The sequence below is a fragment of the Buteo buteo genome, chromosome 22 (assembly GCF_964188355.1).
Source record: "Buteo buteo chromosome 22, bButBut1.hap1.1, whole genome shotgun sequence".
NCBI classification, from domain to species: domain Eukaryota; kingdom Metazoa; phylum Chordata; class Aves; order Accipitriformes; family Accipitridae; genus Buteo; species Buteo buteo.
Window position 1 is genome coordinate 2043364 of NC_134192.1, and position 14254 is coordinate 2057617.

General features: G+C 44.1%; 2 protein-coding genes across 3 annotated transcripts in view; both read left to right on the forward strand.

Annotated features, from left to right (window-relative positions):
• The window catches only part of ARHGEF9 (Cdc42 guanine nucleotide exchange factor 9), a 218761-nt gene that overhangs the window by 90198 nt on the left and 114309 nt on the right, over positions 1 to 14254 (forward strand). The gene's annotated exons all lie outside the window — the stretch shown is intronic.
• Positions 9808 to 10645, forward strand: LOC142043305 (uncharacterized). The gene has a single exon (XM_075054311.1). The coding sequence runs from the start codon at positions 10326 to 10328 to the stop codon at positions 10503 to 10505; it is 180 nt and encodes a 59-aa protein (XP_074910412.1). The 5' UTR covers positions 9808 to 10325; the 3' UTR covers positions 10506 to 10645.

A 14254-nucleotide genomic window follows, 5' to 3' on the forward strand; every position in this document is an offset into this window, starting at 1 on the left:
TCCCACCAAATGCATTTTTTGGTGGGATTTTTCTCACCCGCAAAGTTTCTGTTCTGTTTTCCATTTCAGTCCCAGTTTGGGGCTTTTTTAATCTTTCAATTATAGCCTCCTACTAACGTTGCTGTAAGAGCACACAATAAATGTCCAGGTTAAGAGAGTTGATGTTATGGTAAATAAAAATATTTGCATAAATACCTGATATATGCTGATGATTGCCCTGGTGTCAGTCCCAAGAGTGGCTGGGAGGAGGCACGGCTCTGTGCCCTGGTTCCTACCTGCTGGATAACAGACATGCCAATAACTTCTCTGTCTCCTGAGATACGTCCTGATGATTCATCAGGGAAGTCTGGAAAACCCTTTGAGACCATTGCTTGGAGGGTGCCATAGAAATATGAAGCAATACTTCGTAGAGCGTCAAGCAGGATGCACTTGCTGGGAAACCACATGCATCGTGTGGTCACAAAGTCCATCTGTCCCTCCTGTGTTCAGAGTTTCGGTGTTTGAGCACAGCAGGCTTTGTAAACTGCAGTGTTTTTTTAACTGCTAAGAACCTGATTTCCTTGTATCTAGTCAAAGGGTTTTTCTTTTTTTAAACACTTCTTGAAAAATCTCTGAAATGCTTCAAGCTAACATCTTAATGTATTTATGACATTAGCTGCTTCTTCTCCAGAACGGTTGCTCTGAATCTCTTTGAGCCTGGCTGTTATTTTGAACATGACTAATTCCCTGAGTGACTAAGCTTTTAGATAATAGGAAAAATTCATCAAGTTATCTCGGTCTCCCATAGTTTCTATTGTTATGAAAAGACGTCTTATGAAAAAATAAATAAATAAAGGTGTCTATTATGTAATGTGGGCAGGGAAAGGAAAGATGAGTATTGTTAGAGAATGGCAGGAGTGTCATATCTGGGAGCCAATTTCAGGCTGTGAAATCTCTAACTTGGTCTAGTAGGAGGGTGTGGGTGAGAAGTAAAATCCAGTTGCTGGTCCGGAGCTCTGGTGAACTCCCACTGAACCCAAAGAAGTGTATTCATGTCCAAAGTGCTCTGTTCAGAGGGGATCCCAACTTCTGTCTCCCCAGCTCTGCCATGCTACAGAATTCCTTGGATTTAACCCAAGATATTGTTGGGCATGCAGTAAATTACACCGCACCTTCTCTGCCATAGTTGTTTTCAGGTGGCAGGCTGAAGCGCTTAGAACTCCTGAAATGCTGTGTTTTGGATAGCACAGCAAACCTCAGCTCTATCCCATTGAATTTCTATGTTGGTGTTGCTGATTAATGATGCAGAAGTGCAATTTGTGCTTCTTGAGGAAGCCAATGCAACACCAGGTTCTTTTCTGTGCCTGTTGTGTTTAACCTGTGTCCTCCAGCAGGCAGGTTTATCCGTGTGATCCCGCACAGCGAGGGTCCCTTTGGCTCACTGCAGTCGCACATTGTCATGAGCAGTCGGCAGGAGGGCAGCGCTGGTCGTTCCTGGAAGGCTGTTGTATAGCATCAGATGGGGACCGCAGCCTGTGCTAGCTCTCACTGCAAGTGTTCCCACTGAGTCGGGGTGGAATAGGAAATGAAAGCCTACTGGCATTCATTTGCCTCATTTGGAGAAAGAAAAAAAAAAGAAAAAAACTATAAACTTATTTTTGCTTTTTAATGCTGATATTGTTGCTGGTAAAAATGAGTGGTTTATGTTCTATTCATACATCTACTGATATCCAGCTGGAATTCCTACTTCATTAGGTTGTCTTGCATCGTTTTCTTCATTAAGAGTGCCAGATTCAATAGGCTGTTCCCTCTCCTTTTTTTGGGAGGCAGAGAGAGGGGGAGAAAATGATTTGTATGAAATACATCTAATTCTCTAGGTTAATTTGTGTGAAGAACATGAGACCCATGGGTCAGCTTTTTAATAAGATGTTTTTTTCTTTACTCAATATCTTAACAAGGAGAAATCCAGGGAAGCCAAAGCCAACAGTGTCGCAGAAGGGGTATCAGGAGAGCTGCAAGAAGCCGCAGGTGATTTCTTTCCATGCTCATCCTCTTGCACGAAGCAGAGCCATGGCTTCTGCTCCCATCTGCCACAGCGTTGTGTCATGACTCTCAGTAAGTCATGGGACTGTGCCTAGGCTCTGCTTTCCCAATATAGACACGATGGATAATTTCCTATTTCCTTCAGAGTAAGCTCAGGCTGATAGAGCAGCAGTAAGAAGTAACAAGTCCCGAGGAGTGTACTGCATCAGGACTTTCAAATTCATAAGCCTTTGTATTTCTCCTGGTGCACCAGGGCAGGGCCTGTTTTGACCATGCCCATAAGCAGAGCTGATTATAATCTGTTCAGTGGAGAGGGGAGAGTCCTCGTGCAGGAAAGCTGCTCATTAAACCCACGCTTTTTGCAAGGTCAGTCAATAAAGCACAAAGCAGAACAAGAAACTTTTTCTTCGTTTCTGCTTTTTCCTCTGTGTAGTTTCTGACATTGCCGTTTAGTATGTGCATCATGGATCATGCTGTTTCTATTCTGCCTGGCATCTCACTCCTGCACTGCTAATTGCTGGACCTCTGCAGGCTTAGGCAGATGAAAATACTCTATTAGATTTGCTTTTTAACTGCATAGGAAATGTGATGCGTTGGATTTCAAAGGACCTTCCTGTGTTGTGGCAAAGCTGAAATACACCCTTGGATTTTCATGGCAAAGAGCTTTCTCTTCTTTATGTCTGTGCAGCTGTATTTCTCAGGGACCACACTGGGGACATTGACCCTGGATTTACTAAGGTAGTTTCTAGCAGGTGATAATTTTTTTCTCCCTTACCACTTTATCCAGGAATGAGTTGATGTGAAGATCTCTGCAATTTAATGTCAGAAATGCGGGCAGAAGCACCAGAGTTCCTGTAAGAGTGCCTGGAGGGAGCAGTGGAAGGAAGGGACTTGTCTTGGATTTTTCTGCAGTTTGGGCTTTGTTGTTTTTTTTTACCTTGTTTCCAGGCTCAACTGTAAGCCCTGAGAAGTAAAATTAAGTAGTAAATGTCTATGGAAATGTCTATGTAAATGTCTGTTACCTCTATGTAAATGTCTATTACCTTGTTCCAGGCTCAACTGCAAGCCCTCTCAAGCCGGAGAAGTAAAATTAAGAAGTAAATGTCTGTGTATTCTTTTAGGCCAGTTTATTTTTTTAGAGAAAAGAGAGCTTATGTAAGGTTGAAATGAACATCTGAATTTGATGGGTCCTTTTAAAGTGAACCTTCTTGGTCCCTGAAGTCTTTCTCTGTGACCAGGGTAATTGGTGTTACCACATCTGATTTCTGCTGGATTTGAGGTTTTTTTCTTTTCTTTTTCAAAATTGGAAGTCTGAGGCTGCTTCTAGAGTACAGGCTGGAGTATGGAGCAGATGCAAGGAGAAGAGAAAGCACTTGCAACATGATTGCCAGGGGCATGAGATTTTAGTCTGTCTTAATGCTTTAAGTTCAAATGAACTTAAAAATAGTAGTTTTGTTGTTCTCACTGCAATTCCAGACAAGCACAGTGGAATCAGCCCCCCAGACAGGCTCGCACTCCATGCCATTTCAGCATGATTTGTGTAGTGTTACAAAAGCTATGAAAACTGATTAGATCAGTACATCACTCCTTGTTGTAGCGCAGCCAGTGCTGGGGTAGAGCCTTGCAGTTGCGTGTGTATGGCACAGCACAGCAGCTGAGGGCAGGATGTTAGCAGGGACGCACTAACCCATGCTAGGATGCAGATGACACCTGGTCACGGTGCTCTGGAAGAAGCATCTGGGCATCCTGTAAGACAACAGTGACAAAGCTTTGGCTTTATTTCCCCCCTCACAGCATCATGCAAGTGCTTTCATTCTTCGACAGAGGAAAGAGCACCATCTGCTGAGATGCTGGCTCTGTTTGTGGAAGGAACTAGGATTAATTGAGGACTCCAGATGTGGTCCAAGACCAGCCTTCGTTAGTATCTGACATGCCACTATGGCCCTTTGCTCAAGGGGTTAAGACCTGTTCATCTGGAGCATGGTTAGTTCTCAAGAGGGTGGTTAACTAGGGCTGGTGCACAAGTATATCGCAACCTCCCTGGCCTGCCTTTGATTGTTATCTGGCTGTTAGTATTAAATGAAATGGTTATAAATAAATCAATCTCAACACTGGGGACATAATTCTGTCTTTTATCACTTCTTGTTTTCTGAAATAAAATTAGAACTGGTGTAGAATGGGAAAGAGTTCACCTACTACAGCTTGCCTGAGCTCTGTGTGTCTTTGTATATAGTATGTCTACCAAGGATCAAGCTGTGGTGGTCAATGTGATACTTCCTATCTTTTGGTGAAATCTAATTTTTCTTTTTCATTAAATACTTAGAGCAGTGACCCAGAGGTGCTCAGTTGCGTTTCCATAGTCTCTGAGCTTTGTATAATGCTCTTGGCCAGTTGGTCATGCGGGTTAAACAGCACAGCAACCCAACCTCCAGCAGTGCCCTCTGTTCTCTAAACATTACAGAAGTGGGCTTACAAACTTAACTTACTCTCTTCTCCAGCACTCTTGGCCTTGCTGCAAGAGCAGCTTGCTTCATGGGGTCTTGCTCTGCTCTCTTCCCCATCTACCTTCTCTCCCATTTCACTGCTTTGCAGGCTCTCAACTCAGCCTTTTCTTATGCAGTTCTTCCTCTGAAGTCTATTTATGCCTCACCAGCTTTTGAGATCATCATCTTATCCTTGCCCACCTCTCCTTTCCCCTTTGTCTTTCTGTAATTGTTTTTTATATTAGTTCTGTAAATGAATCATTTGCTTGTCTAGCTGTGCTGTGAATTTGCTAAAATGTGTTGTGCAGTTAATGTGGAAGATGCTGGAGGAAGCTGTGCTTGTTCCAGCCACCCCACTGCTTTGTTTTCTTGTTTGTCTCTCTGGTAGAGGACACTTGAGCTGCTGTGGGAGGGAGGGCTGGGGCAGAGAGTGAAATAAAAGCTTCTAAGGGAGATGTGTAGAGCAAGGAAAAAGAAGAAGGACAAAAGAAAGAAGTAGAGGAAGTTAGTGGAAGTAAGTCCCAAGTTCATGTGGATAGTGAGGAAGCTTTGCATCTGAAGGATGGAGTGGACAGGCAAGGAAGAGTGTGTGACTGGAAAGATAACTTTCAACTGCCAAAATCAGTCCCCTGAGTCTGCATCTTTACAGATATTCCTCCATTTTGCATGCTCCTCAGTTTGGGTAAGGAATATTGGGCATTTGGGGATTTTCAAAGTTTCCCATGAAGCCAGTCCATAAATATACAAGATTATGGCGATTCTTGAGGAAAAAACTATCCTTTGCAGCAGCTCCGCAGCCCATAGGCTGGTGCCTCCCATCTGGCCAAAGGATGGGAGAAGAGGGCTCTGTGTCAGATTTACTGTGAAAAGAAAGGAAAAAGAAGCAACTCCTGGTTTAAGAAAATAGTCCTTTTTGGAAACTGAGCAAATCATAATCCCACTGGCCTTTAATCTCTGAAAACCTGAGTTTAATTCCCGGCTAGATTTAGAAAAAAATAACTAATTTCATGGTCTTCTCATAATCTGTAACAGAGTCCATGACTCAAACCCCACATCGGTGCCTGATGTTGCAGGCAGCAGTCAGTAAGTGCCCAGCAGAGGAGACTGCGAATGGAAGAGCAGTTGCCTGTCTCCTGCCCACACATCCCTGGGTAGCGTTCCTGTTTATTCCTTTTTGGGGGCACTATTAATTCAATTTAAACTTTTCTCATGGTGCCATATCAGTCAGAGATGGGGCTTGTGCTCAAAGAGGGAATACAAAAGAACCGAAGCAGTTCAGGACTGACAATTGCCAGCAGCCATTTTCCCCTAGGTCATTGGTCTCATCCAGTCCAGTCCAACACAACCATAGTTTTATTCCCACTCAGAATCATGAGCCACCTCGGAGTTTGTGTGAAATTTTCCCAAATTCACCAAAAGATTTATCTCCTTTGGCCAGCCGATGAGCAGGTTTTCCTGGCCTGGCAGAGTTGGGGTCCTCAAGCCAAATCCCAGAGCTCAGCCACACTACTTCCTACAGCGGCATTAAGAGAATTCACTGGGTCTGTGCTGAGGTTATGAGTTTGAGTGCTTAATTTTTGCAGTTAATGGAAGATGGAGCTGATGTGTTAGGAAAACATAGATGTGTCTGCGTGTCCAAGAGATTGCTGTGGTGGCGGTTGTTAATCTGCACAGGGGATCTACATCAGAACAGGGAATTGGACCTGAAACCCTGTACTGCCGCACGCCCCTGGACCATGCTGCCAGCTCATGCGGAGACAGTGTACCTGTCAGTGGGAGTGGAATATAGGGGCTTTAAGCATTCAAATTAGAAATCCTCACTGCTGAGTTAGAGCTGTATTTGTTTAGCTGGAAGTAGTGGGTTGTGCTAATTGCTAGAGACATCCATTGGAGGGAGTCGTGGTCACATGGCTGAGCCCAATGTATTACGCACATAGGGAAGGAAGACTTGGCATCATCTGCTTCAGAGGCTTGCCTCAAAATTACCATATTGTAATTAATGTTATTATAGGGACCCTTCTGATTTGTCTGTTATTTGGGAGTCCAAAGTACACTCTCTCTCTATGTGTGTATATACGGGTTTATGTATACATATAGGTGTATGTATGTGATGTATTAGTGGAAACCCTGGCTTGTTTCTTAATTGATATGCCTGGTGGAGAGGTGCTGAAGTTCAAAACTGCTTTCTCATACAGAAGAAGCCATCGCTGATCTTGCATTACAAATTGTGCTCGTGAAAGCTACCGTAGTGTAGGGGCATGTACTGTGCTGTAAGGGGAGGTGGTATTTTATATAACTACTACAAATCTTTTCTTCCTGTTCCTCAGTTTAGCTCTATACAGAAGGTTAGACTAAACTTTTCAGAAAGCATTACATGAAGTTAAACTTTGTGGTGGTTTTATATAAACCCCTAATGTGTTAGGTGTTCTTTTTCAGTAAGGCTTCTAAGAGAAAGTATCATCCATTTTGGTAGTAAAATTAACATTTAGTACACGCAGAAGGCATGGGAAATTATATAAAGCAGCAAGTACTATTGGGAATGCTGTGAATATAATTTTAATAGAAGCTTCTGTGCAGTAAATCTGTTTGTGCTGATCACTCTTGGTAGTTGTTACACACAACTTTCACTGGAGCCCAATACTTGCATCTGTATGCGGTGAGGCACCCGATGCTTTCCTGCCTGATCTTTTGGGGCATTTGCTCTAGACCGTGACCTGGGGAGGATGGATGCTGTGGCTGGAGCCTCCCAGGCTGCAGCAGCACTGCACGCCTCTCTCCCAGCATCTCCAGCCAGAGAGGACAGCAGAGAGGTCTCCACAGCTATCGCCCTGCGGTCTGCAGCTGCTCGTGACGCACAAGCTGTACGTGGTGAGCAGGATAGTGGGGGACCTCCTGCCTGCAGCTGACAGGCAGTTACAGGCAGGGGGCTGGCTTCATTGCCTCTATTTATAATCTCTGCCCTCCCCTGTGCTGTGACTGGCTCAGCTCTTGCAGAATGACTGCCTGAGACCTGCCAGGCACATTGCTCGTAATGAAATCCTCTTTTTCAGCTACGGAAGTAGCTATTGAGCATGTGTGATAGCTACTGCACCTTTTTTTCTGGATATTTCTTAGGCCTCTGCTGCTTCTACCTGCCCAATTTTTGCTCCCCCATCTATATGCAAAGGCATGGAGGAGTCTGCCTTGAAACCCTGCTGGTTGCTTCCCGTTCTTGGCATTGAGAGGACACAAACAGCGCAGGACAAGGCAAGGGATGGGCTGTGCCTGTGGAGGTGTCTGCAGGCCCTTGGGGCTGCTGTGCAGAGGTAGAAAATCTCCACTGTGATTTCTGTAAAAGTAAGGCTGAATCTGAGGCTGGGGTCTAGACCCAGGCTCCCTCTGTGCTCACTGCAGTTTAGAGGAAAAGATTAACTGACCCTAAAGTTGCCTCTAAATTTGGGCCCATTGTTTGTTTTGGAGAGGTCACTGTTATTACTGAGACCAAAACTGGAATTTCCTGGATGTTTGTGGGAGTTCAGGCTTGGGTTTTAGAAAATTGCCTGTATTGTTTTGGGAAAGAATAGTAACAATAATAAATACTCCACATCTATTACATGTCTGCTATTCTGATTAGTCTAAAATTGCATCAGACAGACTGACTATCCTAAAAATGCATACTTGACAGGAAATGCAGGTCTGGAAGCTGGTGATCAGGCAGATCCATCACCTGGGCACAGCCTGGTGTGTGTGCTAATGGGGCAGCCAGGCTGCCTGCCTGGGGCAGGTTTAAAGCAGCTTCTTGTAAATATGCAGGTGACAAATCACCTTTCACTGTCCTCCTGAATGAGAAATTCTCTGCTTGAATAGAGCAGGGGGTCTCAGTTGCTGGAAACAGCCTCTGGCTTTTAGTTATCACACAAAAGAAAAATGAGAGGAAAAGAAACCACCTGATTAACCCAGACCGTTCTTATTTCTAACGCTGCTCAACACAACCCACCCTCTGCATCTGCAAACACATCACGGCCCACACGTTCTGCAAAGCTGGTCAGAAATGAGGAGGATGGTGTGCTGGATGAGTGTTGGTCTTGCACAAACCACTGGGTCTCATGGAGGCCGAGGAGCGAGGGCACTGTGAAGACTTGGTCCTCACCCGCCCAAGGTGCTCTCTCCTTTGATGGTATTTGGGGGTGGATATAGAAAAAGCCTTCTCAATTTGAGGGAGGTCTCTGGAAACCCAATAGCAAAGGAAGAAAAATAAAATAAGATCATAATCCTACCCATCCCTTCCCCAAATGCTGGTGACAAAAAATATCTGCCCTGGAAGGCTGCAGCGATGGGAAGAAAGGCCTCTCGTTGGTGTGAGCCCACTCCATGCCCTGTCTGTTCAGGTTTAAACATTAAAGTCCTCCTGAACTCTTGTTGTTTGCTACTGGAGAACAAAATAAGCGCTCGTTTGGTGCATGTTGGCCTTAGTGTTTGTGTGCAAATGTCCCAGGTACGTTCAAAGGAGCATGTTTCCTGGAAGGTGTTGATGATCAGTCCCCGTATGCACATTTTAGTGCATAATGAATATGCATTGGTGACATTTCTATATTTGTCTTTGTCTGTAAAATCATTTGCTTTTTCCAGCCGAGCACATCTTTTTGTGTGTGTGTGTGATGCCTCTTTAAGGTAACTGCTGGTTCTGGGATCTGAATGAGATTCGGGGTAACAAAATTGGCACCTGGACCATAAACCCTGAGTGTGTATATGAATTTAATGTAGGAATGAGCTTTTCTGGCTGCTGTAGAAGGAATAAAGATCCCCCATCCTGTCTTCCCCCCCACCCCCCTTTTATACATCTCTATCTGTAGAATCAGAATTCAGTTTAACTCTTAGCATGGAGAAACCCAGTGCAGTGCTGAGGAGAGAGGCTATACGATAGATTTATGATGGGATGATGTGCATACTATTGTACAGAGTTAAAGAGTGATTCCCCCTACAAAATTCCCATGTTACAGGCTCACAATGCATTTCCAAGTTACCAAGGGTTCCCTTTCTGTTATTTTGGCTGCTTTTCTTTCCCGCTCTTTCTCCTGCTCCCCTACCTGGTCTGAGCAGGCTCCTAGCAGCACTGGCTCTTTTTGCTGGCGTTTAATATTTTCCATCCGAAGCTTAGCGCAGGCGGTACAGACGGGGCAGACGTGTCCCCGCCGTACAAAGGCAGTGAGGAACGGGATCTGCGTTGCACAGAAAGCCTGGAGACGCCTTCCTGGAGCTCAGCATTGGCATCCGACCACGACGCCGGCTTCCCGGCCCGCCGCACAGCTCTGTTTTCTGAACTGCCGCAAAAGTAGAGGGGAAAAACATGCCTGCATGGTGCTCCCTGTCACGGCGGGCGGAAGACTCGCGTATTTATGGAGCCAGCGCTTCCTTTTGCGTTTGACTGACAGCCAGGATCCCTTCGCTGCCTGGTCACTGGAGCTGATTAGTATGCGAAAGGGTCCGCCTCGCACCGAGAGATGCAGCCGCAGCAGCTTGCAGAGCTGTCACACTCACACAGGCTTCTTATCTGCACTGGCTTGACGAATTAAAAAGCAAGCCAGCCAGCAAGAGAGAGACCGGGAGAGAGAGGGGGGAAGAGAGAGAGAGAGAAGCTTGCAGACAGCGCTCGCTTTCTTTTCCTAAAGGAAGGATTTTGCATCTTAAGTGCTCACTGGTTGTGATGATGCTTCACTTAGCGGGCTCGAGAATGAGCTAGAGACAGCAGATAGGGGGATAAACTAAAAGCAGACCACAAAGCATTACGAACAAAACCAAAACCAGGAACAGTTTTCTCCTCTATTCTAGCATGGTGGATGTATGGACAGTCTTACAGAGCAGAGGTTGACTTCTCCAAATCTACCAGCCCCACATCTTGAACACTACAGTGTTCTGCATTGCACCATGACCTTGGATGTTCAAACGGTGGTCGTTTTTGCAGTGATTGTGGTGCTATTGCTTGTGAATGTCATACTCATGTTCTTCCTGGGCACTCGTTAAATGGATTTTTTCTCCTGAGCTGTTGGGGGCTACTACTACCACTAGCAATTCAACAAGAGAGCACGAGCGAGAGAGAGAGAGAGAGAGAGAAAGGCGAGAGAGAGAGAAAGAGAGAGAGAGAGAGAGATTTCTTACTGAGGGGGGAAACGCGTTGAGCTTCAACATGGCCTCGCTGTGATATGTATGACGTTGGTATATTATCTCTCCCTAAATCTTTTGTCATGTCTTGTCTTTTAAGTATGCCTGTAAGTGTAGCTGCTTTTGCCTGGGTTTTAAATGTGATAAATAATAGTAATCCATTCATATATCGTTCTGTGCTAGCGAGATAGAGCTATACATATTTAGTTAGAAGCAGAGTGAAAGTATCTTTCTGTGGTAAGCACTGGCTGTGTTATTTTGCTTCCTTTAAAATAGAGACTCAAGTTAATAATAAGTCATTTTGTGTGAAATTTCTAGCAAGCAGTTAATGTGCAATGTCTGTGAGAGTAACCATGTAGCTGCCAGGTGAGAGGTGGTGGTGTGTGCAATTGAATCGAGCTCTGGACATTTTTAAGGGGGGATGAGAAATCCTATTAAAGGATTAAATCTTTGCTAAAATAACATTCAGCCACAAAAAAAGGGAAAGAAATTCTACTTACTTTATTTATCTGTGTTGCCTTGATGATCTGACTTGATTTCTCAATGTTCAGCCCAAAAGCCTCCAAATTCTACGTCCACACTGATGTAGCCTAGCTCCTTTCTTTAAAGATGTGAGAGGGACCAAAACATAACCTGCTGGGCTTTTTTTTCCTGTTTGTATGTGGTTTATGTCTCTGCAAATTGGGAAGGAGGGATCAAAGAGAAAAAGAGGAATGCATGCTTTGTTTTTCTTTGCTAAAGCAACAGATACAGAGGGGTTGGGTTTTGCTTTGATTTCTCTAGAAATTTTATTTTGGCTTTCTTTTCTTTCATATGTGTGTGTGTATATATATATAATTTTTGGTAATGTATGTAAGAAAAATCTTTGCCCATCTCAAGGATAACAAGATTTTGAGATGGGTTGTTTTGCGTGACTTTATTTACATTGATTTTCTTGAAAATGAAGTGCTAAGTTGTATATTATAGGCTTGCTGAAAAGGTGTCCACTAGTTAGACGTCCTTCTGTTGAAAGATGTCTAGACCAAAATTGCAATGTTTACAGCTTGGAAGCAGAGCTGGCTGGGGGGTTCGAGTGTCAGTGCATGAAGTTTAGAGAGAATATGAAGGGAATGTCTGAAAAGAGTAATGTCTTTTCCTCTTGAAAATATATCTCTGTACTGTGTTTCTGTTAGAAATCTTAAGGATTTTTTGTATGTTATTTTCCCATCCGGAAAAATCAGAATTGCTCAAAACAACAAAAAAAAGAAATCACAGTTTGAAAATGTTTACATCTCTTGCTAATATTCACTGGAATTACATTGCCTTGATAATTTAACTAGTTTGTGCTAATTCCAGCTGTTATTTATCTGATGTCCTCTACTAATCGGGAAGAGGAAAAATCATGTAACTGATTCATAAAGATATAGCTGGAGCTTATAGATGGAGACTTATAGTTATTTCCATGTGAGAGTCTGTCTGCTGCAAGTTAAATGCATAGCTGGGTTTAGGAGCTGATTTCTTTTTGGCTGGTGGCATGATTGGAAATTGAGTTAAATGCTGCAAATCTGCCACTTTCAAAGTGGCTTTAGCTGTAAATAAAAGAGGAGAAAAAAAAATTTTCCCTGAGTCGCAGGCTGGTAACAGTCGGCCCCCAAAGCTGACAGGAAGTGTTTAGTGGCAGTACCCCATTTTAATGGGTAGAAAAGCCAAGACCCAGTGATACAAGCCCAGCAAAGATGCTCTGGTGCCTGCTGGCTCTGTTTCCCCCTCTTCACTTGTAGCTATCTGTGCAAGAGGTATCAGCTTCACTTCTGAAAAGACTGAGTGAATCTTCTTTTTATTAAAAAAAAAAAAAAAAAAAGGATGCTGAGGATGGTTTGGGTTGTTAAACAGCTCAAATTTGCTTTATTTTCCTGTTAGCTATCATATGTCATTAGTTTTATAGGTTGCAGAATCTCCTGGAAATATAATAAATGAGCAAAGATCACCACGGAAAGGGAATCAATCAAACAGCAGCCAAAATAATCCTTTCAGTGAAACAGTTTTAAGTGACATAGTGATTTGGAGGAGTTAAGGGTGGAAAAATGGGAAAAAAACCCCCAAACAAAACAGCGAGTTAAAAATGGAATGCAACTGTGTCTGAATGTTTATTTTCCTCAAGGTTAGCTCTCTGGTGTGAAGGTTTACCTTTCAATAAGATTTCTACGAGGAATGCTTGGTGTACCTAACATCGTTTTCTAGTGCGTGCAAAGTGCATTCCTTGATCCGGAGCTTGTACTTCTCGGGTGGTATTTGGGAGGTGTGCGTGTACACGACGGCGTATGTTATCGCATGTGTTGGGAGCTGCCATGTCTGTGAGCCCCTTCTGGTTCCATCAGTGGAGTTGTGTGTTGCTGGGGCATCTCCGACTGGTGGGGTGCATGGGGAGGACGAGGGTGTTGTGCACGCTCAGCTACGGGGGGAGTGATCGCTTGGAGCTTATTTTTTTCCATCATGGAACATGCTTGAGAGAATTAATGTAATTTTATTACAACTTTCTCGCCTGTTATTCTCCCAAAGGCTGGTGGAGTCAAAGAACGCAGTTTTATGCAGACCAATATGAACGTGCAAGTTGGGAGCAGATAACTTTGTTATCGTAGCAACACTGTTCGTGTTATATCAGGCTTCCCCTTGTACTTTTCAGGGAGAGAGAGGAAATAAGCTTAAAAAGTGAGCAAGGGCTGGGGCTTCTGCTTGTTTAGTTTGATCCCTGTTTCCCACCCCCAGTCCTCAGTGGCCACCTTTTCAAACGGGCCTTGAGCCACCTGCCCCAACCCCATTTTTGTAGTTTTGCACCTGCAATTTTGCATTTTCGAAGCCTGCAGTGGAGCCTCGAACTGCCTGGTTTGCAGGAGCAATTAGCTAGTTAAACAACTCCGTCTTGCCATACTTTTCAGGAGCGGCTCAATCCATGACAGTCTGCATTAGCAGCTTTTTGGGGCAGCAGTGTTCCTAGTCGCTTGCAGTAGACCCCTGTACTCGTAAGTGACTGTGCTTGCAAAATTTGGGGTCTAATTTGCACGCTGTAAAATATCTACATGTGGTGGAGCTTTCCTTTTCCCTAAGCTCCGTGGGATGATTCGGGTCATGTGTGTGGCTGGTCGCGGTCGGGTTCCTGGGGGTAGTTCAGCCCCGTAACTCCCCCCACTGTTTGTGGATGTTGAGTTCTTCATGTTTGTGGGGATGCTCAAGCCCAGGGATAGGGAAGAGGGATCATTCCTTTAAATAAATCAAAACACTGACCCTCTGGAAACTACAGCCCCAAAGAAAAAATATTCATTTGTATGCAAATAGCATATTTATAATGCATAAAATCTCTTTCAGTGATTGCTCCTGTGTATTTGCTAAGGCTGGGTGATGGGAGACCTGCCTTGCTGTTTGTCTGCTTAAGCAGGATTCAATGTTATTTGCCACAGGATTCATGAAAATGCCTCTGACTGTATCATAGCAACCCTGTTTCACACAGTCCATAAAAAGTCCATTCCTCCTGAGCGGCAATCCGCCGTCTTAAAGATTCAGGCACCCTTCTTGTCATGGGGAAGGGGTGCATTTCTCCCTCTTTGGATGCTTCAGAAAAAGCATACGTGTCATTA

What these genes read in the sequence shown, in the direction of transcription:
- LOC142043305 (XM_075054311.1), top strand. Translation starts at nt 10,326, where the DNA reads ATGGACAGTCTTACAGAGCAGAGGTTGACTTCTCCAAATCTACCAGCC.